Source organism: Heterodontus francisci, chromosome 30 (genome assembly GCF_036365525.1).
Source record: "Heterodontus francisci isolate sHetFra1 chromosome 30, sHetFra1.hap1, whole genome shotgun sequence".
Lineage (NCBI taxonomy): Eukaryota > Metazoa > Chordata > Chondrichthyes > Heterodontiformes > Heterodontidae > Heterodontus > Heterodontus francisci.
Window position 1 is genome coordinate 7,478,837 of NC_090400.1, and position 23,086 is coordinate 7,501,922.

The following is a 23,086-nucleotide window of genomic DNA, read 5'->3' on the forward strand; positions in this document are numbered from 1 at the left end:
AGGATAAGAGTAGTCCTCGGGGGAAGGTGCTAAATTGGGGGAAGGCTAATTATAACAATATTAGGCAGGAACTGAAGAATTTAGATTGGGGGCGGCTGTTTGAAGGTAAATCAACATCTGACATGTGGGAGTCTTTCAAACGTCAGTTGATTAGAATCCAGGACCGGCATGTTCCTGTGAGGATGAAGAATAAGTTTGGCAAGTTTTGGGAACCTTGGATAATGAGGGATATTGTGAGCCTAGTCAAAACGAAAAAGGAAGCATTCGTAAGGGCTAGAAAGCTGGGAACAGACGAAGACCTTGAGGAATGTAAAGAAAGTAGGAAGGAACTTAAGCAAGGAGTCAGGAGGGCTAAAAGGGGTCATGAAAAGTCATTGGCAAACAGGATTAAGGAGAATCCCAAGGTTTTTTATACGTATATAAAGAGCAAGAAGGTAGCCAGGGAAAGGGTTGGCCCACTCAAGGACAGAGGAGGGAATCTATGCATGGAGCCGGAGGAAATGGGCGAGGTACTAAATGAGTACTTTGCATCAGTATTCACCAAAGAGAAGGACATGCTGGATGATGAGTCGAGGGAAGGGTGTGTAGATAGTCTGGGTCATGTCGATATCAAAAAGGAGGAGGTGTTGGGCGCCTTGAAAAACATTAAGGTAGATAAGTCCCCAGGACCTGATGGGATCTACCCCAGAATACTGAGGGAGGCAAGGGAGGAAAATGCCTTGACAGAAATCTTTGTATCCACATTGGCTATAGGTGAGGGCCCAGCGGACTGGAGAATAGCCAATGTTGTTCCTTTGTTTAAGAAGGGTAGCAAGGATAATCCAGGAAATTACAGGCCGGTTATCCTTACACTTATTAGCGAGAGGCAGCATGGTTTTGTGAAGGGGAGGTCGTGTCTCACTAACTTGATCGAGTTTTTTGAGGAAGTGATGAAGATGATTGATGAAGGAAGGGCAGTAGATGTTGTCTACATGAACTTCAGTAAAGCCTTTGACAAGGTCCCTCATGGCAGACTGGTACAAAAAGTGAAGTCACACGGGATCAGAGGTGAGCTGGCAAGATGGATACAGAACTGGCTTGGTCATAGAAGAGAGAGGATTGCAGTGGTTGGAGAGGTGCTTTTCTGAATGGAGGGCTAGTAGTACTGTGACTAGTAGTGTTCCACAGGGATTAGTGCTGGGACCTTTGCTGTTTGTAGTATACATAAATGATTTGGAGGAAAATGTAGCTGGTCTGATTAGTAAGTTTGCAGACTACACGAAGGTTGGTGGAGTTGCAGATAATGATGAGGATTGTCAGAGGATACAGCGGGATATAGCTTGGTTGGAGACTTGGGTGGAGAAATGGCAGATGGAGTTTAATCTGGACAAATGTGAGGTAATGTATTTTGAAAGGTCTAATACAGGTGGGAAATATACAGTAAATGGCAGAACCCTTAGGAGTATTGACAGGCAGAGAGATCTGGGCATACAGGTCCACAGAGCACTGAAAGTGGCAATGCAGGTGGATAAGGTAGTCAAGAAGGAATACGGCATGCTTGTCTTCATCGGTCGGGGCATAGAGTATAAAAATTGGCAAGTCATGCTGCAGCTGTACAGAATCTTAGTTCGGCCACACTTGGAATATTGCATGTAATTCTGGTCGCCACACTACCAGAAGGACGTGGAGGCTTTGGAGAGGGTACAGAGGAGGTTTACCAGGATGTTGCCTGGTCTGGAGGGCATTAGCTATGAGGAGAGGCTGGATAAACTTGAATTGTTTTCACTGGAACGACGGAGGTAGAGGGGTGACATGATAGAGGTTTACAAAGTTATGAGCGGCATGGACTGAGTGGATAGTCAGAAGCTTTTTCCCAGGGTGGAAGAGTCAGTTACTAGGGGACATAGGTTTAAGGTGCAAGGGGCAAAGTTCAGAGGGGATGTGCGAGGCAAGTTTTTTACACAGGGTGGTGAGTGCCTGGAACTTGCTGCCGGGGGAGGTGGTGGAAGCAAATATGATCGCGACGTTTAAGAGGCATCTTGACAAATACATGAATAAGATGGCAATAGAGGGATACGGACCCCGGAAGTGCAGAAGGTTTTAGTTTAGGCAGGTATCAAGATCGGCGCAGGCTTGGAGGGCCAAATGGCCTGTTCCTGTGCTGTACTGTTCTTTGTTGTTTGTTTACCTTCACCCCCAGCTGTACTCATCTGCCTTCAGCTTCTGGGTTTCCTGAGGCCTGGAAAAACCGGCCATCCACTGTAAAACCTGAAAAGCCGGTTAAATCAGAGGCTGCCAGCCTTATTAAAATATTTAAATTGCCAGCCCACCTCCTGGGAGCTGGAAGTTGGCTGCCGACCTCTAGTCCCATCTCTGTAAAACCCAGAAGTGGGCAGGTTGAAGGCGGGTTGGGTCAGGTTTCAGATTTTTTAAATTTTAACAACTCACCCGATCCTAAGCATAAACATATTTTCGATGTTAAGATTCACCCCATACTGTAATGTTTATGAGAGGTGTCATAAGATGCTATATAAGAAAAAAGTTAGGTTGTGAACGCCCATGGAAAGCTATCTTGTTGCCTATGTATATAAGGAACTGCACAGAGTGTGACAGAATTATTTTTAATTAAAAACAGGTCACATAACTTCTCATGGCTGTGAACACTAAGATAAGCATTTGGAGACTTTTAATGCAGTGATAAAGAGCAATGGTCAGGAAGGAAAAATACACAGCGAGTACTCTTGTACTGGCATTCAAAGTGCCACCCCGGTTTATGGTAAAAAATTGTCGCCATTGTGGAGATGCTCACATCGGGTCTCGATGCCTGGTGGGCCATGATGGTGTGGCCCATTGTAAAGTCCTGTAAAAGAGAGAGGGGTGTTCTTTGAAGAAGCTGTACTCTGCTACACTCTCCTTCCTCTTTCAGTCATTCTATGGCCTTGATTTCAAGGATGTCCCTGCTATTTGCGGCGTTTGGTGAAGGGCAATGTATGGCGTGGAGGAGTTCCAATTCTCATGCTCACTCTTTGCAGATGCCTCTTCGAGATGGAGAGGAATGTCATCTCCCAGCTTCCCTTGTTACTTTTTGGTCTATGTTGGAAAGAAAATCCAATAGCATTGTTTAATTAGCAGAGGAGGGAATATTGTACTCCCACTAATAACCATATCAAGTCAAATAGCCAGGCGTAAATGTAATTTTTTTAAACATCTCAACCAAGAACATTTGGCAACTAAAACTGATAGCCCTCAAAAACAGGCACAGGTTTGATACGTTTGATGCAGTAGCAGGAGGCTGATATTGTGAATGCTTGCACTGTTTAAGGCTAGCGGCACCTCTTTAAGGGGAGGTGTACTGTGGCTAGAGTGCTGGGAGTAGTGGTTGAAGAGAATCTGACCTGGGAAAGTATGAGGAATGGCACAAACAGGGGAGACAGTGGGCTCCAAGGTTTTCAGATGCTGCACTGGAGTTCTTGGTGGAGAAAGTGGAAAGGAGGAGAGATGGCCTGGAGGACCGACAGATACACACTCAGACGGCAGTGGGAGTTGATAGTCATGGAGATCAACTGCAGGAATGCAGCCCCGAGGACCTGGATCAAGTGGTGCATGAAGTTCAATGACCTCACATGAGTGGGTCAAGGTCAGTGAATGCATCTTCAAATGCCATATCTACTAACTGCACCACTAAACTCACACACTGCTCAACTCACCACACCATCAACACTTACCTACCAACAATCTCTATCAATCAGGGCTCATAGCTAACATTCACAGCTTCAATTCACCCCCGCACACTTAACACTGCTGCAAGCCTCCCACACACACACACACATAGTAATTCAAGCATTATAGCCACATCAGTCAAACAGATTGCACCACACTCATTGACACACTTTCCTCTCTCTTGCAGGATATGGTGACATACAACCGGAGGCAGCAGGAGCTAACCAGAAGAGAACAAGCTCATCTGCACACCATTATCAGTGACCTGAAGCAGGGCTGAAACCATTGAAGATGACAGTATCATCCTTCTCACATTCCACCTCCCCCTCATCTCACAGTCTCTTCTGATTTACCAGCTGCAGATGGTGTAAACATGCACCTCTTACTTTCGCACCCTCTCTGCTCCACAACCTTACCCTTGTGCCTTTCTCCTTTCAGATGTCCAAGATGTGCAACCTAGCTGCTAATGGTGAAACAGCAAAAAGACAATGATGATGAAGAGGCACCATCGCTGAGTTTCACACTCACAGCCACAAGCTCAGATGCTGACATTGCATGTAATTGGGATGATAGATTAGAGGCAGGATCTGAACATGGTGAAAAACCAGGCATGAGGGAATGGTAGACAGAGCTGGGGGCCGGGCAGAGGGAGGTGGTAAGGGTAGCAAAGGTACCAGCTCACTGGAGGGAAAGGTTGCTTATGAGTTCTGCTGCAGAGGACTCAGATGAGCATTTTGACAGGGCAACCTACAGAAAAACACTGATGGGTATGCCCAACAAAACGCTAGGTGCAATGAGAAGCCTGTAAGAACACCCATAGTCAATGTCAAGGAACATGGAGGAGTCCAGCATCAACCTGGCACAGAGCTTGGAGCCCAATCTTTCCCGCATGGAAATGGTGGTTAACACTGTTCACACACTTGTGGACCCAACCATGATACAGTCCGATGGCCGATGTCACAGCTTCTATTGCAGCAAAAGCAGCAGCCACCCAACATCTCCACACTCTGGTGAAAGCTCAAACTGGTACCATCATGGCTGTCGATTGCAAAGGGGCTTGCAGGGTATTAAAACAGTCCAGCAATCTGTCCTCCAGTAAATTACTGTGGGGAGTGGCAATGCTTCCATGGAGCACAAACCTACTATTCTCTTTCAGGATGAAAGCATTCATCCTCCCACACCTGCCACTCTATCAGTGCCCTGCTGTTGCCTGTCAACTAGCCAGTCCAAACTGCTGCTGCCCAGGCCGAGATGGTCAGTCCGCAGCCAGGTCTTCTAGGCTTAGAGGTGCTCACGGTCGTTCTCCAAGGCCATCTACAGTTTCCCCTTCCACCAGCAATGCTGTAGCCACTTGGGTAGCACTGCATGGGAGCACTGGGACAGGCAAAGGTACATGGAAGAGAGGCACAACGGGAATGCACACAGGTGATTAGTTGATTTTTACATGGAATATGACACAGTTTGATTGATAAATTTGATGTGGGAATGTTTATTTTGTGGTGGCTTATATTTTTGCATTGTGGCCAAGTGGACACTGTAATTGTCATTGACAAAGGGCAGTTAAGGTGCGGCATTGTGAATAGGAAGTTGGGATCACGGTTACTGGTATTGCACTCAGATGGTTCTTCAGAAAGGGGCTGCCTAGGTTGCCAACCCCCTTCCTTCTCTTCCACCTCCTCCTCCTGAGCTTCACACCATATGGCTGGTAGCAAGGGCTGTTCCCTCATGATCGTGAGGTTGTGCAGCATTCAGTAGAATACCATAAATTCTGAGACCGAATACTGCAGGGCTTTCTCAGAGTGTTCCAGGCAGCAGAAGCACTGTTTCAGCACACCAATGGTCTGCTGTATCACATTTCGTGAGACAGCATGGCTTTCATTGTATGTGTGCTACGCAGATGTTCATGGGTTGTGCACCAGAATCATCAGCTGTGTCATCAGCCCTTGCTGCCCAGTAGCCATCCTTGTGTTTGTCATGGTGGCTCACACATGTAGCTGGCACAGTAGACTACCATAGAATTAAGACATCATGACTGCTGCCAGGATATCAGGCGTTGACCTGCATGATTCATTACCTATGGTCACACACCAGCTGGACATCGAAGGAGTGGAATCCCTTATAGGGCAGAGTTGGCATGTGTTGCCTGTAACGTGATGTGTACACAGCCAATGGCACCCTGCACCTTGGGGAAGCCTGTAATCCACAGGAAGCCACATGCTCGTTCTGCCTGCTGCTCTCTGGCAAGAGATAAGTAAATGACGTTATCTCTCATTGAGTAGAGAGCCTCACACAACCTCCCTTACACAACAGTGGATGACAAGCTGTGAGATATTGCTAATACCTCCAACTCCTGCTTGGAAGGAACCAGAAACATAGAAGTTCATTGCCCTGGTTACCTTCACAGTCACTGGCAAAGCAGTCCTTGCCCCAATCTCAGTTGTAGTTGTGGCTGCAGCAAGTGGCAGATTCCAGTGAAGACATCCTTGGTGAATTCATCTCACACATTGTTCCGTGCTGAGATTCAGGCAGCAGAATTCTCCTTGAACACCCTGGGCAAATATGACCTACTTGAAGAGAGCCCTTTCCCCCCTCCTTCTCCAGCTTCCAGCCACTTGTCCTGCTATTCCTGGCTTCTATTCATTCTCTCAATCATGCTGTATTCCAAGGAGAACGGCTACTAGTGCACCCAGACTGGTATGTGCAAAAACCTTAAAGTCAGCAGAATCTCCTTCATCACCTGCCACAGCACTCCTTGTAGATTTTTGCATCTTTAAACAACATTATGAACACTAAACACTCGGAGAATTGAAGCAACATTCAGAAGAAATTAACCAGCAACTAACCTGCAAGGAGTTGATGATTCCTTTTAATAGCGCAGGTGGGGTGTCCTTCCTGCTGCTGAACATGTGTTCAACTGTGCGAGGTTAAGGGAGGACACCGCTGGTGCACACTGATTGATGTTTGGATCTGCCTGCTCTATATACTTTCAATGGGCGTTCACTGTGCATGGGCTAAGACCTGACCAATATGGCGTCCGGCGCAATTCGCCCCTTGAGTTTGTGCGCATGCCGCAGATGCCACTTTGGAGCTCTGAGGTGCGCTCATAGCACCCAAAAAATGGGTGTAGATGATCACAATTTCTTGCCCTTGGTTTTCCAAATATAAATCAAGTTAAATGAAATGGGTCTTTGACTGTGTTTGATAATCTTGGGGAGGCTGTGCTTAGACTACTCTTCATCTAATTTCCACTCACTTCTGCTGGTATTGATTGAGGTGATGCTCCTTCTACGTTCTTGAACTTCTTTTGTTTGTAGTAGTTTCGTTTGGGAAGAACGTGAAGCAATACCAAGTCACACACAAGAGTTGCCTGTAAAGAAGAAAATAGTGCATTTAAAATGGATTCACCCTCTCAGTGTTAAAATACCTTATCATGTTTCAAAAGATGCATTTATCAATGTCCGTCTGTTGTATATAGCAGGTCTTAGTCTCACACCAGATTCTTCACTTACTAGAGGAGAGTAGAGGTGGTTTCCCATTGCCTTCCCCATAGTATTTTTAATTCAGAGGCTAAAGAGTCTCTCTTACACTTTACAATGTAGGGGGACACCAACACCCATCAGATGCTGCATTGGATTTGACCCAATGTTTAGAGCTATTCACTAGGACTGTCTGGAGTCTGCCCTGGACACAACCCTTTTGATTTAGAGGTGGAACTATTACCCTGGAGACAGTGATCACTCTGTCTTAGCACGAGTCCCCTACTGGATGTTAACCTAGTATTTAGTGACCATATTCTAGTCAGCTGGTGCTGGAAATGTTGGGAGTGGGGTTCAAACCCTTCACCTTCAGACCCAGAGGTAGGAATGTTACTGTTAAGGCAAAGGCTCTTCCCTTGTGCATATGAGACTCCTCATAATATTTATAATTATTGCCTATTTTGGTGGTTGGCTAATTAAGCGAAGAGTGGAGGCAATCCTGTGATTCTATGCTCCCAGCAAGGGGCCTCCTGTTCCTGCATTGGGTGCGCAGGATTGCAACATTACACTGAGTATATATTGGTTCCAATTACAGCAGAGGAGGTCCTCAGGAAGAGGAATTCTGATGGTAGAGGAGTTGCATGGATAAGTTGAAGATCAGAGAAAGATGAAGAAGGATAGAGGATTGCTCTGCTTTGAGAACTTGGAATTGTTAGAAAAAATGGACTTCAGAATTTGGAAAATACAATAGGGATAATTTTAATTTTCCACAGTATCTATCCCATCCAATTTTCCCTTCTACGAACTTCAATGGAAGAATGAGTTGGACAGGGTTAACAGCCAGCGATTTCGAGATTATTCATTTTACACTATGGCCCAGAGTTAAAATTACCCGCATTATCACTGCACATTAATGGAATCAAAATCATCTTCTTTTTTTAGATCTTTCAACTGCAGTTGAACTATTTTTATCTTCCTTCCTGAACAGGAGGAAGTTATTCAGCTCCTTGAGCCTATTTCACCATTCAATTAAATCATGGTTGATCTGCACCTCAACTCCATTTAAATCCCTTTGCTCCATATGCACTGATACCGTTACCCACCTAAAACCTATTGATCTCAGTCTTGAAAGTTCCAGCTGATGTTCAGCATCCAGAGCCGTTTGAGTGGAGTGAGATCCAGATTTCTACCACCTTTTGTGTGAAAAATTGCTTCCTAATTTTCCTCCGAAATCGCCTGGCTCTAATTTTGAGATTAACAAGTACTTTTACTCACCACCCCAAACACACCAACTCCAGATCCAATAGTAGTGATGGTTGGAATGATGTTAAATTTACCAGCCTGTCAAAATAAATAAGACAATTAAACAAGGTGAGTAAGTAACAACATGGTCTAGTGTACAAATATATTATACTGGAGGCTGTTTGATTATATGACCAAAGGAAATTAAGTTATTCAGAAATGTAAAATACATCCAAAAAGATTTAATCTTTGCAAAATTAAGAGTGTGATTTTAATCCGACCTGACTGGTTAATATTCATACAAGAGGGCAAGGGAAAGGCAAGTATAGTTCAAGAATGCCTTTGTATTGATGTATTGTTGACATTATACATGGATAGGGATTCATTTAGCACAGGGTTGTCCAACCTTTTCACGTGGGGGGGGCACATTACGATTTTTGTCTTACCTGGGGGGGCCAGTAAGAAAATTTCAGAAAGATAAAGCCATTAAATATTTAACTTAATATCAATCAAAACAGCAACAAATGTGCATTTTTTGTGAAGAAGCTTTAAATGAGAAGATTAATTTATTGACTTACTTTCTCAATCACTATGTTGGACACTGATTTAGTGAGATACCTGGCATTTTTTTGCTTGCATAAGTAGTCAATTTTTGCCCGCACACTTGATCTAGCAATACGGAGTATTCTGGATAGCTAGCCATCTGTCAGGAGCGATCTTGATCTCTCTCTATCAGTCTCTCTCAGTCTCTCGCTCTCTCTCTCTCCTTGTGTTTCCCCTTTTTGTGTTGCTCCCCGCCCCATGTCGTCCTCGCTCTCTGTGTCCCCCGTTCCCCCTTTCGCTCTCTGTTCCCCCTCTCCCTTTGTCCCCCACTGTCTCTCTTTGTTACCCTGTCTCTCTCTGTTCCCTTCTCTCGTTGTTTCCCCCTCTCTGTTTCTCTGTTCCTCTCTCTCTCTTTGTCCCCCCTTCTCCCTCTCTTTCTCTTTGTTTCACCCTCTCTCTCTGTTCCCCTCTATTTCTCTTTGTTCCCCCACTCTCTCTCTCTTTGTCCGCCCTCTCCGTTTCCCTCTCTCTCTTTTTGTTTCCCCCCCTCTCTCCCTGTTCCCCTCTTTGGCTCTTTGTTCCCCCCCACCACCTCCTCTTCTTTGCTCTCTCTCCCTGCCTCTGACAGTTGCAGGGAGTGGGAGCGCTCAGCACAGCAGTTTTGTGGTTGGTCAGTTTGTTTATAAACATTGTGCTGTCAGTTTCACAGCTGATAGCTGCTGAAGCAGGAACACATTTCCCAACTTTGGACAGATTTGGGGTTTTCTGGTGGGCTTTTAAAAGAAGCTGGAAAGCCCCAAATCTGTCAAAGTTGGGAAGCGCGTTCCTGCTTCAGCAGCTGTGAAACTGACAGCACAATGTTTTTTTAAAAGGCTGGTCTGCAAGAAAAAGACAATGGGAAATTTCCCATCTTCAGTCATGGACCTCTGGCAAGGATGAGGAACGGCCCAGGTACAGTTTATACCCGCGGGCTGGATGGAAACCTTTGGCGGGCTGGATCCTGGCCCGCGGGCCGTATGTTGGGCAATGCTAAATTTTAGCAGGTACATTATTGCACTTGGCATGGATCAATGAATGAAGCCATACCATTCAAAGTAATTGATGCTGTTTGTTTGACAGTTATGGCTGGGGTGAAGATGTGGGTCTGGTCCATGAGAGCAGCATGGCTAATGGTTTTTTGTGGCCTCTTTGACTGAAAGCTCAGCTGTCACTTTGAAGCCAGAAGAGAGATGAAGCTTTGCGACTGATTCATTGGTAACATTTTTTCACATAAGAAGTGATCAGCCCTATTTCAAAAATCAATTTATGTTGAGAGGTAATGTGGGATAAGTACTCTTGTCGGTTTGGCATTCGATGGAGGAGCGTAGAGTTTGTGAATTACAATAAATGCCCCATTTGTACTGAATACTGTTGATTAACCTGTTTAACGTAACTACATTTGACTTACATTCTGAGCATCAATCATATATAGTGTGTATGCATCACCAATTGAAGATGGGGAGAACACATTATGAAAGATGATAAGCTGAGTACAGTAGCCAACAGTCATTGTTTGATCCCAATTACACTCACTGAAATATTGGGCATAAAAAGGCTTGCCTGTTTGTTCGAGACATGAGATTCACTTATAGGAATGGTTGGTGATACTGACTCCAAGAAAATATTGAACACAAACGCCCCCTAAAACATACTTGTTCATTTAGGGTTTTTTTTTTTTAAACTTGCCAAGAATAATAAATGAATGTGAAACAAATGATTCTCTCAAGTGAAAATTGTAGATTGAAAGTGCTTAATACAATAGTACCATGCTGGTCTTCCTGGGACTTAGGTTTGACTCCAGTTCTGGAGAATGCGATGAATGCTGTCTCTTGATTCTGAGAGTCTGAGTAACCAACAGACCCAGCAGAAAACTGCCCACAATTTGGCACAAATTGACAAATTTGCTCATAAGAACGGCTGATGTGATCAATGGAAAATTCACAGAGGTTTTGTAAAGGGAAAACAAAGATATATCATTTGGATAATGTAGAAAGTGATTTACACTACCACTGGCTATGCTGCACTTGTTCAGGTAGTGTCGGATGTAAATTCTATTCCCAACACTAATACCCTTCACCTGATAGCCATAAACCATCACCCAAAAATAAAAGAGCCTTACCTTACCATGGACCAGAATATCTAACCGAATTCCAAAGACCTTGTAAAGATCCCTCATTTCTCTGCCATTTTCCCTATAGTATTTAGCATACCTTTGAAAGAAAACATGGGAGTCATAGTTATTCATCACAGAAACAGGCTTTTTGACCCACCGTGTCCGTGCCAGCCATCAAGCACCTATCTATTCTCATCCCATTTTCCAGCACTTGGCCCATTGCCTTGTATGCTATGGCGTTTCAAGTGCTCATCTAAATACTTCTTAAATGTTGTGATGGTTCCTGCCTCTACCACCCCTTCAGGCAGTGTGTTCCAGATTCCAACCAACCTCTGGGTGAAAAATATTTTCCTCAAATCCCCTCTAAACTTCCTGCCCCTTACCTTAAATGTATGCCCCCTGGTTATCGACACCTCCACTAAGGGAAAAAGTTTATTCGTATCTAACCTATCAATGCCCCTCATAATTTTGTATACATCAATCATGTCCCCCCTCAGCCATCTCTGCTCTAAGGAAAACAACCCTAGCATATCCAGTCTCTCTTCATAGCTGAAATGCTCCAGTCCAGGCAACGTCCTGGTGAATCTCCTCTGCACCCTCTCCAGTGCAATCACATCCTTCCTATAGTGTGGTGACCAGAACTGTACACAGTACTCCAGCTGTGGCCTAACTAGCATTTTATACAGCTCCATCAAAACATCCCTGCTCTTATATTCTATGCCTCGGCTAATAAAGGCAAGTATTCCATATGCCTTCCCAACCACCTTATCTACCTGTGCTGCTGCCTTCAGTGATCTATGGACAAGTACACCAGGTCCCTCTGACACTCTGTACTTCCTAGGGACCTACCATTCATTGTATATTCCCTTGCCTTGCTAGTCCTCCCAAAATACATCACCTCTCACTTCTCAGGATTAAATTCCATTTGCCACTGCTCTGCCCATCTTACCAGCCCATCTATATCGTCCTGTAAGCTAAGGCTTTCCTCCTCACTATTTACAACACCACCAATTTTCGTGTCGTCTGCGAACGTACTGATCATACCTCCTTGAGCTTGATATGTCATTGAACTCAGGCCGAGCTTGAAAGAAAGAAAGACTTGCATTTATATAACGCCTATCACAAGCTGAGGACTCCCAAAGAGATTAACAGCCAATAAAATACTTCTGAAGTGAAGTCACTGTAGTAATGTAGAAAATGCAGCAGCCAATTTATGCACAGCAAGGTCCCACAAACAGCAATGTGATATCAGCTTTAATGATGTTGGTTGAGGAATAAATATTGACCAGAACACGAGGGAGAAATCCCTTGCTCAGCCTTGAAATAGTGCATGATAGGTCCATCTGAGAGACTCAACCTGGTGGAAGTTTGTTGTCCTCACATCTCAAAACTTGGAACCAATACCAATAACCAGTCTCAAAAACCAAAGATGACCGAGGACACCTCATGGGGATCATCCACATTTAAATCATAGAGACAGTGGTAGGCCACTCACTCCATTGAACATATTGTTAACCTTAGGAGCTCCATCTGATATCCCATATCCCTTTATTACTTCCCAGATAAGTATTTGCATAGAAACATAGGACCAGGAGTAGGCCATTTGTCCCCTTGAGCCTGCTCTGCTATTCAATTAAATCATGGCTGTTTTGCCCCTTAGCTCCATCTACCACTTTGATTGTGTGACCCTTAACACCCTTATCCAACAAAAATCGATCAATCTCAATTTTGAAATTTTCAATTAACCCTCAGCCCCAACAGCTTATTGGGGAAGAGAGAGTTATAGATTTCCATTAGCCTTTGTGTGAAGAAATGCTTCCTGACATCACCTGTGAATAGCCTAGCCTCTTAAAACACCTCAACTGACTCACCATCTATGTTCTGCTGAGCCAGTGGGCAGAACACCTTTTATAACCTTTTATGTGAAGAGACGTTTTCTAGATCTGACTTAGTTCAACTTTTAAGGTTATGTGCCTTTGTTCTGATTCCCCTACTTGAAGGGAATGTTGTTCTTTATCCACCATTGTAAATTCCCTCCATTATTTTAAACTCCCTGGAGCTGATTTTCATTTCTCCTCCTGCCAGGTGAGACAGGACAATAACACGGTGAAAATGGCAGTGCCGCACTGACAGCCCTATTCCCACCCACGTCCAGTCATCTGCCAGTTTGGTCAGGGCCTTGAAATGGACAACACAGGAACCTGCTGGAAACATTGACCCATTTAATTTGCAGATTGCTTGATGTCCATGGGACTCCGCTGCTAGATTTGAAATACTGGCCTCACAAATGTGCAAGATGAAAAAAAGTTTTGCTGTTTTCTGAGGACTCCTGAACAGCCTCCATAAAGATCCCTGATTAGGCTGTTCAACCCTGCACAAATCTAACTCAACAATTGCTATCTGAATCCTATGTAACTGATTTGTGTATTACAATTGGCCACCTATCTTGTGACCCAAGATGGCGATGGTCAGAACACCATGGACTGAGCAAGTGACCCAAACCCCTTTACAGGCTGAAAATTTATACCAGCTGGAGACACTCAAAATCAGCCCCTGGTACCAGTCACTCACTTTCTTCTTTGGATTTTGTATTCAGGTAATAAAAATAATTTGTATCAGTACATCAATGGAAAAGGTACAATGGCAAAAGTACAGATTTATGAAGGGAATAAACTTACAAGTAATAAGTAGAAACAGAAAATTTGTCATGGATAAAATAATGGGATTAAAACCAAATAGATCTCTTGATCCAAATGGTTTCCATCTGAAGCTGTAAGAAAATAGGTGAGGAAATTCAGGTTCTGTTAGTATTATCCAAATCTCACTGGATTTTAGGATATTGCCAGAGAATTGGAAGGTAAAGCATGAGAGCATTATTAAAAAAGGAGGAAGGAGCTAATCAAGTAACTATTGACCAGTAAACATGGTGGAAATATTGTTAGAATCCATTGCCAGGGACAGAATAAGTGATTATTTTGAAACATAGTTTGATTAAGGAGAGTCTGTATGACTTTGCGAAAGAAGGTCATATCTAACTAACCTAGTGGAGTTCTTTAACTAAATCCCAAAGGCCCTGAATAGTGGAGAATCAATGAGTGTCAAATACATGGATTTTCAGAAGGCTTTTAAAAGGGTTCCACATGTTAGACTTCTAGCAAATGTTGGGTCATGTAAAATTGGATGCAGGTTTTATGCAATCAATGGAAAACTGTTGGAAAGATAGGAGTCAGAGAGTTGGAATTAAAAAGGAATTGTTGGATTGAATGATGTGTGAATCGAGGGATCAGTGTTGGAGACCTAATTTTTTCATTTTACGCAGCAAGTGGTTCGGTTTTGGAATGCACTTCCTGATAGAGTGGTGGAAACAGATTCAGTTGAATTAATACGTGAAGAAGAAAAAATACCAGGGTTATGGGGAAATATCTGGGGAGTGGGATTAACTAGATTGCTCTTCAAAACAGACAGCACAAACATAATGGGCCAAATGGCCTCCTTCTGTGCTGTACTAATCTATGTTTGTATGAATCTATGATTCTATGGATAAATTACCTAAGTTTGGGGAGAAAAGAGTATATCAAAGTTTGCAGATGATGCTAAGTTAGAACATACAGTAAATTGTAAAAACTGCAAAGGATATAGATTAACAAAGTGGGCAAAATAAAGGCAGGTACAGTTTAAAACAACAAAGCATGAGGCAGGGCACTTTGTACAAAAGATTGAAATACAGTCTAAATAGAAAAGTACCGGAGAGTGGGGATGGGATAAGTGGATTTAGCGGTCTAGTTGCTTTATCATTAAAAACTAAATCACAGGTAGACAACAAAACAATCAATAAGACTAATGGCATGTTAGGCTTCATAACAAGAAGCATTGGATATCAAAACAAGGAAGCACTACTGTAATAATGTAAAGTACTGGGGTAGATTTTCATGTGACTGCTTTCATTTGGTGGGTGGAAGGAAGAGCCAATTACTTCATTACCTCCCACCTCAGGCACCTACTGTTGGCTGGCTCTGGCCAATCCCAAATCAGTTAAGTGCCAAATTTTACACCAACTAGAAAAGTGGGAGCTGCCTGCAAGGTAGTTGGGCTTATAAGAAGCAGACAGAGGCTCCGCCCTTTAATGATGCCAAGCAGAATCTCCCAAATGAGGCTGGGACCTGGTGAATCAACCTGGTCTCTTTCTGAGCCATTCCAGCTGGCTTTTTGCCAGAGATAGAGTAAGACTCACCCACCCCCTGAGCTCTCCCTGCTCTTGCCCAACTGAGATTGGCCCAGCAGCTATGTGGAATCACAGACTTGAATCATGTAATGCAAACATACTGTGCTACCCAGCAATCTGCTGCATTATTTCACCAAGCACCAGTGTCATCAACTAGCGGAGGTTAATTTGTGAGGTTCTGACCTGAAGTTGTATCCTGATGACACCGTTTCCGTGCCTAAGCTCCCGTAAAGTTGATGGAAGCTGTAGGTGGGTTTGCAGTATCTCTCTGGCCAATCCAGGTCACAATCCCAGTCTATCACAATACCAATTATACCACCCTTCAACAAGAGAAGATACATAAAATACAATGTGAGCAGAATCAAGTCATCAGATTTATAGCATGTATCTCGTTTGCGGGTGCCCTAAATGGTGCAGTATAGATCGTGCTAAATATGCCAGTTACTGTTGTCACATGCCCATTTCCAGTGCCTCTGATTAATTGGAGGTCAGTGCCCCTGGTGAGAGCACAGACTTACTTTGTATGCCAAGGCAGAGAAGTCCTCTTTAATTTCTTCAACAATGTATCCCAAACGAAACACGGGGCACAGAGGGTCATGGACTTTATGGTAGGTGCAATTTTTCAGATCTGCTTTGCTTAGAGATTCCACTAAATTCCGCCTGGAAAACAGTGCTTTTGTTAAAGATAAAAATGCATTGCTTTTTCTAATAACTGTCTTCAAAACTGTGAGTAAAAATATAATGTTCCAAAGCGTACCTTGTAACACCAAAGGCTGCGAAAGTAATCGAGTTCTTGATAAAAATAGTGAAGTTTTCTGCTGCCAGCAACAATGGTGGACTAAGGGGAGAAGGAGAGAAGGTGTCTGCATTCAGTATCGGGGACAATGTCACTTTCTTGCTGTGTCAACTGGTATAATCAGTGGGGATAATTTTGACTTTGAGATATAGCGTAAAACAGGTGATGTCACAATGCTGGATCTCAGTTCCATTGACTTCAATAGAAATGGAATGCGGGAGAGATGTCTAATCGGCAGCTGAATCAATATCATTTATTTAACACTATTATCCAAAGTTAAAATTCCCCCAAAAGTCCCCAATTCACTGCTGATGCAGTCTACCAATAAAATCTACTAACACATAGAGATCTTCCTTATGAACATATGCAAGTGCCGGGCAGGAAAAGACCATCAGATCCATCAAGCCTGCCCCATAAGGTCGTGATGCCTGAAGCAAGAGGTAGACAGGCAGAAAGGTTTAAGAAAGGGAATACCAGAGCATAGCGCCTAGGCAGCTGAAGGCAATGCCTCCAGTGGTGAAGTGATGACCATTGGGGATGCTTAAGAGACTGGGAATAAGGGGAAACTGTGTCTGCCGGAGGGTGGATTGGTAAGCAGGGAACAAAGATGTAAGATTATTGGCGTATTGCCTGGAGGGGCAGGGGATGAGGTGAAGGATTGTTTATATGCAGAGAGTTGTTGTGCTCTAGAATGCACTGCCTGAAAGTGCGTTGGAAGCAGATGCAATGATAATTTTTAAAAGGGAGCTGGATAAATACTTGAAAAGGAAAAATTTGCAGGTCTATGGGGAAAGAGCAGTGGAGTAATTTTGCAGCTCTTTCAAAGAGCCAGCACAGGCACGATGGGCCAAATGGTCTTCTTCTGCATTGTTTCATTATATAATGGCACGCCAAAAAGTCAAGGCCCACTAGGCTGAGTGTTTCCACCTTCCTGGCCTGTCAACTATTTGCTTTAGGCTGAGACAATAAGTCATCTAGGCCTCCAGAAGAGAGTGGGCAGTCTAGGCCAGGAAAGCCACCTGAATCCGTGAAGATGGACAAATTATTTTTTGCAATGAGGCTGAATGGAGTATAGAATGTGTTGTTCAGGAAGGGAAAATCTGGGCAAGCCTGTCCCCAACTCATTGATAAAGCTGGTGAGCACCAGAGGATCCAACAACATGGGGCAGGCAGATATCCAAAATCTATCTGTAATACCATAGCCCTGTGCAAGCCCCATGCAAAAGATGTGCGCATTTGTTGATCTTACCAGGTCTGCAGCACAATCCCCTTGTAAGTTGTGTGCTAAGGGATAAACTGTCAAGATCAGAGGTGTGTCTTCCTCCTCCACCATAACCACAGTGCATTTGTAAATGTTATTAATCGCTCGGGGAAATCTCTCCCGCTTAAGATACTACAGATGCTGCCCATCCCGAACTGCCCTTGAGAAGGTGCTGTGGAGCTGTCTTCTTGAATTGCTGCAGTCCACGCGATGCAGGTACTCCCACAGTGCTGTTAGGTAAGGAGTTCCAGGATTTTGATCCAGTGACAATATATGTTCAAATCAGAATTGTGTCTGACTTGGAGGGGAGCTTAGAACAGGCACCTGCTGCTCTTGTCCTTTTGGCTGACGGGTTTGGCTGCCAAAGAAGCCTTGGTGAGTGGCTGCAGTGCATCCTGTAGATAGTACACATTGCGGCCATGGTGCAGCAGCGGTGGAGGGACTGGATGTTTAAACTGGTCTGAACACAGGATCAAGACTTCTCATAATCTCAGTGTGGTCTAGCTACAAAATATTTCTTTATGTTAAGTTTCTCAAGCATACAGTAAACAGGAAGAAATTGGATGTGCTTTAGATGCTAACAAAATATTTCTCTCTGGGGAACTACACAAAGGTTGCGAGGCCAGCAATCAAGATAAGGATCCTTACTTTGAAATGTAATGGTCATTTTCAACCGGGCACCAGCCGAAGATTTCACACGTCTTCTTTCCGTTATTGTTGATTGTACAGTTCCCAGTCATCATACCTGAGAAGGTCAAAAGTTCCAATGATTTCACTCAAAGAGCATACATTGTGTTTTCAGCAACATGTTACATTTATCTATTTCCCCTTTCTCTCAATAATTTTTAATATCTCTCTCCATTTTTAGCACAATGTGTAATTTAACACACTCAGCTCTGAAATTACTTGGGTTTTTTTTAGTCTCGCTCAGTATTTCTGCTGGGAGACCAGTGGATCTCCAAAGGAAATGGCAGGGAGAGGATTATAGTGGTCTCCTGTGTTTCTGGGAGTTTCCCCTTATAAAGGCAAATGCGATGAGGACTCCCCGAGGTATTAATTCCCACTCCTGGCCCTGGAAAGTAAGGGCCTGCTCGGATCTGCAAATGAGACCCAACCCGAGCCCGACAGAACCCCATCCAACCCCGAGTCCAACCCGGCCCAAGTCCTTCCATTTTTTCCTGCGCCCGACCCAACTCGACCATCAGTTAACCTACCTTCCGTTTTTCACTTTGTTCCTTAGCTGCACAAGCTTAAAATAACTGTCGCAAAACCACCTTTAAAGTCCAAAAAGTAAATTAACATTAAAGTCACTTACCTGAGGTGGTGATAGAGTGTGTCTGATCCAGCCCAACCTGACCCGAGCCCGAATGTCGGACCCGGAAGTGCGACCCAACCCGACCCGAACCCGACACATGTTGTCGGGTCCCGGTCGGGTAGCAGGCCTTTACCTGGAAGGGGCCCCGATGTAGTAGTGGTGGCCTGGACACCATGGGGACCCACCTCCACAAGAGGGTATGCCAGTGGGGTCCAAGGAAGGCAGGAGGTCTGGATTTTCCCCTTTCACTTGTACGAGGAGTTGATCAGAGTAGTGCCAGATTAAGGAGTGAAAGAGGCTGGGTAAACCTTTCCAAACCCCGGATAGAGCAAAACTCCATTTGTATGGGATGAATTGATGCCAGAGATGCTCCTAAAATGGCTCTCTTGCCCAATAGGATCACAGCCCATTGAATTTTTGGGGCCTATATATGGGAGCAATTGCTAGCTGCTGAAGGTCTACATTGTAAATGGAGTCTGCCATATTCTGTGCCAATCCTACTCCCAGGGCATGATTTTACCAGCCACCTGACTTTGGGGGTCATGGTGGGGTGGGCCAGAAAAAACCTCCAGGGGAGGCCTGCCACCCATATTACCAGTGGTGGTGAGGCCTCATGGCAGCCCCACACCCCTCCCCTGCTCGGCAATGGGAACCTAATTAAAATGTGTCGATTCATTTAAATGACATGAATAAATACCTACCTTGTCGCCACGGGCATCCCGCTACGATATTCCGGCTGGTTGCCAGCACTCCCACTCCTTCAGACCTCTGTGCAGAGATCTGAGGCAGAACACTGATGGGGAGGGGAGAGCAGTGAAGTTTACAGGGTGGTGGGGGAAACGGAAAAAACTAAAGCGATTGGTGGAGGGGATGGTGGAAAGGGGTTGAAGGTTAAAATGAAGAAAGTTCGGGGGGTTCCTCTCTTATGATAAATGCATAAGCAGCATGCAATAGACAGCTGAGCGATCCCCTAACCAACAGATCAGATCTAAGCTCTGCAGTCCTGCCACATCCAGCCGTGAATGGTGGTGGACAATTAAACAACTAACTGGAGGAGGTGGCTCCACAAATATCCCCATCCTCAATGATGGGGGAGCCCAGCACATCAGTGCAAAAGATAAGGCTGAAACATTTGCAACAATCTTCAGCCAGAAGTGCCGAGTGGATGATCCATCTCAGCCTTCTCTTGAAGTCCCCAGCATCACAGATGCCAGTCTTCAGCCAACTAGAGTCACTCCGCTTGACATCATGAAATGACTGAAAGCACTGGATGCAGCAAAGTCTATGGGCCTTTGCAATGTTTCGGCAATAGTACTGAAGGCCTGTGCTCCAGAACCTGCCGGGCCCCTAGTCAAGCTGTTCCAGTACAGCTACAACACTAGCATCTATCCGGCAATGTGGAAAATTGCCCAGATATGTCCTAGACACAAAAAGCAGGACAAATCCAACCTGGCCAATTACCGCTCCATCAGTCAACTCTCAACCATCAGTAAAGTGATGGAAGGTGTCATAGACAGGGCTATCAAGCGGCACTTGCTTAACAATAACCCGCTCAGTGACGCTCAGTTTGGGTTCGGCCAGGGCCACTCAGCTCCTGACCTCATTACAGCCTTGGTTCAAACTTGGACAAAAGAGCTGAATTCAAGAGGTGAGGTGAGAGTGACTGCCCTTGACATCAAGGCAGCATTTGACTGAGTATGGCATCAAGGAGTCCGAGCAAAACTGGAGTCAATGGGAATCAGGGGGAAAACTCTCCGCTGGTTGGAGTCATAACTAGAACAAAGGAAGATGGTTGTGGTTGTTGGAGGTCAATCATCTCAGCTCCAGGACATCACTGCAGGAGTTCCTCAGGGTAGTGTCCTAGGCCCAACAATCTTCAGCTGCTTCATCAATGACCTTCCTTCAATCATAAGGTCAGAAGTGGGGATGTTCGCTGATGATTGCACAATGTTCAGCACCTTTTGCGACTCCTTAGATACTGAAGCAGTCCATGTAGTAATGCAGCAAGACCTAGACGATATCCAGGCTTTGGCTGATAAGTGACAAGTAACATTTGTGCCACACAAGTGCCAGGCAATGACCATCTCAAACAAGAGATAATCTAACCATCTCCCCTTGATATTCAATGGCATTATGATCGCTGAATCTACCACTATCAACATCCTAGGGGTTACTATTGACCAGAAACTGAACTGAAGTAGCTATATAAATACCGTCGCTACAACAACAGGTCGGAGGCTAGGAATCCTGGGGCGAGTAACTCACCTCCTGACTCCCCAATGTCTGTTCACCATCTGCAAGGCACAAGTCAAGAGTGTGATGGAATACTCTCCACTTGCCTGAATGAGTGCAGCTCCAACAACACTCAAGAAGCTTGACACCATCCAGGACAAAGCAGCCCATTTTATTGGCACCCCATCCACAAACATTCACTCCCTCCACCACCGACGCACAGTGGCAGCAGTGTGTACATCTACAAGATGCACTGCAGCAACTCACCAAGGCTACTCAGACAACACCTTCCAAACCCACGACCTCTACCAACTAGAAGGACAATGGCAGCAGATGCATGGGAACACCACCACCAGCAACTTTCCCCCCAAGCCACACACTATCCTGACTTGGAACTATATCGCTGTTCCTTCACTGTCACTGAGTCAAAATGCTGGAACTCCCTTCCTAACAGCACTGTGGGTACACCTACCCTACATGGACTGCAGCGGTTCAAGAAGGCGCCTTGTCACCACCTTCTCAAGGGCAATAAGGGATGGGCAATTATTGCTGGCCTAGCCAGCGATGCCCACATCCCATGACTGAATTTTTAAAAATGCCAACACCCATTAGCCTTTTTGATTACATATCATGCCTGTGCACTAGCTTTTATTGATTTGTGTACATTGTTATGACCGAGGTTGGAGGAGTGCACTGACTCCCTCCAGTCTCATGACTCAACTGGTCACAACATATATTTAAAATTACTTTTAACCAGTTATGGATACGACCAATTATATACTTTTATCTATCCATTTCAGAATACAAATCCACCAACCACATTTCTTTAACAAACAACCAAAATTATTAATTTATCATAAAACAAGACTTATTCAATAAAGGTGCAAAGCTAATTAACACACAGGATGAAATATGAAAGTATAAATAAATTCTAAACAACCAACACACACACGCACGCACAGTTAAAGAAAAAATAAAGAAACTTTCCCTGCAGAAATCAACTTTACAGGAAGAAAAATTCTTTGGCCAAATACTTGTTCATTCTTGAAGAAAAAAAGGACAAGATATGAAATATTCCAGGGGACTTTTGGTCTGGCGTCCCGGTACACGTAGACGGCTGTCACTGGGATCTTTCTGGAGCAGTTCTGTTCAGGAGATGTTGAGGAGTTGTCTTGTAGGCTTTTTGGGAGAATTAGTGCATCAGTGGGTTCAGCTAGCACGCTGGATTCTCAGGGTTTCTCAAAGAGGTGGAACAGGATGAGTTGGGTGACTTCTCTCTTAGCAGGATACACACCAACTGTTCATTCAAACAGTCCAAAACAAAACCAAAAACTCCTGAGCCATAAACCCAGACATGTGACTTCTCTGTAAACAACTCCAAATAGTTCCATAGTCCATAGGCTTTGGCTGTTTACTTAGCTTAAGACATGCCACTTCCAGTAAGTATTTTTCAACAAAGTCCTAAGTGTCCTTCCAGTGACCCTTTAAAAAAACAAGTCCAGCATCTCCTCAGGTATTTTCGCCAGCCTTTTTAACACGTCTTCAAAAAATATTAACAATAGAAACACGTTCATGACAACACGAAAACTTAAATTCCTTTGCTCCTCCACAACTCCCCGTCTCTCACCATTAAGAAAGTATTCTGATTTATCTTGCTTGGATCCAAAGTGGATGACCTCACACTTCCCACATTGAAAGCCATTTGCCATTGTTTTGCCAACTCACTGTGTCCCTTTTGATTTCTTCCTGCCATCAACACAATAATTGCCAGCTTACTTACTGTCATCTACAAACTTGGGTTTACAACTCTCCATTCCTTCATCCAAGCCATTGGATATATATGATGAGAAGTTTAGGCTCCAGTACAAATAATTGGAGATCACCACTTAGGGAACATAGAAACATAGGAACAGGCGTAGGCCATTCGGCCCTTCGAGCCTGCTCTGACATTCGATAAGATCATGGCTGATTTGGTTACGGCCTCAACTCCACTTTCCATTTTGCCCCTCATAACTCTTGACTCCCCTGTCTATCAAAAATCTATCTAATTCAGCCTTGAATAAATTTCATGACCCAGTCTCCCCTGCTTTCTGGAGAAGAAAATTTCACAGATTAACGACCCTCTGACAGAAAAAAAATTTTCCTCAT

At 44.3% G+C, this 23,086-nt stretch overlaps 1 protein-coding gene across 1 annotated transcript in view; it reads right to left on the bottom strand.

The window, feature by feature from the left end:
- Positions 1–2,586: 2,586 nt before the first annotated feature.
- Positions 2,587–23,086, bottom strand: part of p2rx1 (purinergic receptor P2X, ligand-gated ion channel, 1) — a 188,618-nt gene continuing 168,118 nt past the window's right edge. The window contains exons 5-12 of the mRNA XM_068010065.1: positions 18,040–18,136; positions 16,092–16,172; positions 15,853–15,994; positions 15,518–15,654; positions 11,119–11,209; positions 8,451–8,516; positions 6,953–7,066; positions 2,587–3,069 (exon numbers count right to left, since the gene is read on the bottom strand). Of these exons, the coding sequence (XP_067866166.1) occupies positions 3,058–3,069; positions 6,953–7,066; positions 8,451–8,516; positions 11,119–11,209; positions 15,518–15,654; positions 15,853–15,994; positions 16,092–16,172; positions 18,040–18,136 (740 nt within the window). The 3' untranslated portion in view covers positions 2,587–3,057. The remainder of the gene's footprint in view (positions 3,070–6,952; positions 7,067–8,450; positions 8,517–11,118; positions 11,210–15,517; positions 15,655–15,852; positions 15,995–16,091; positions 16,173–18,039; positions 18,137–23,086) is intronic.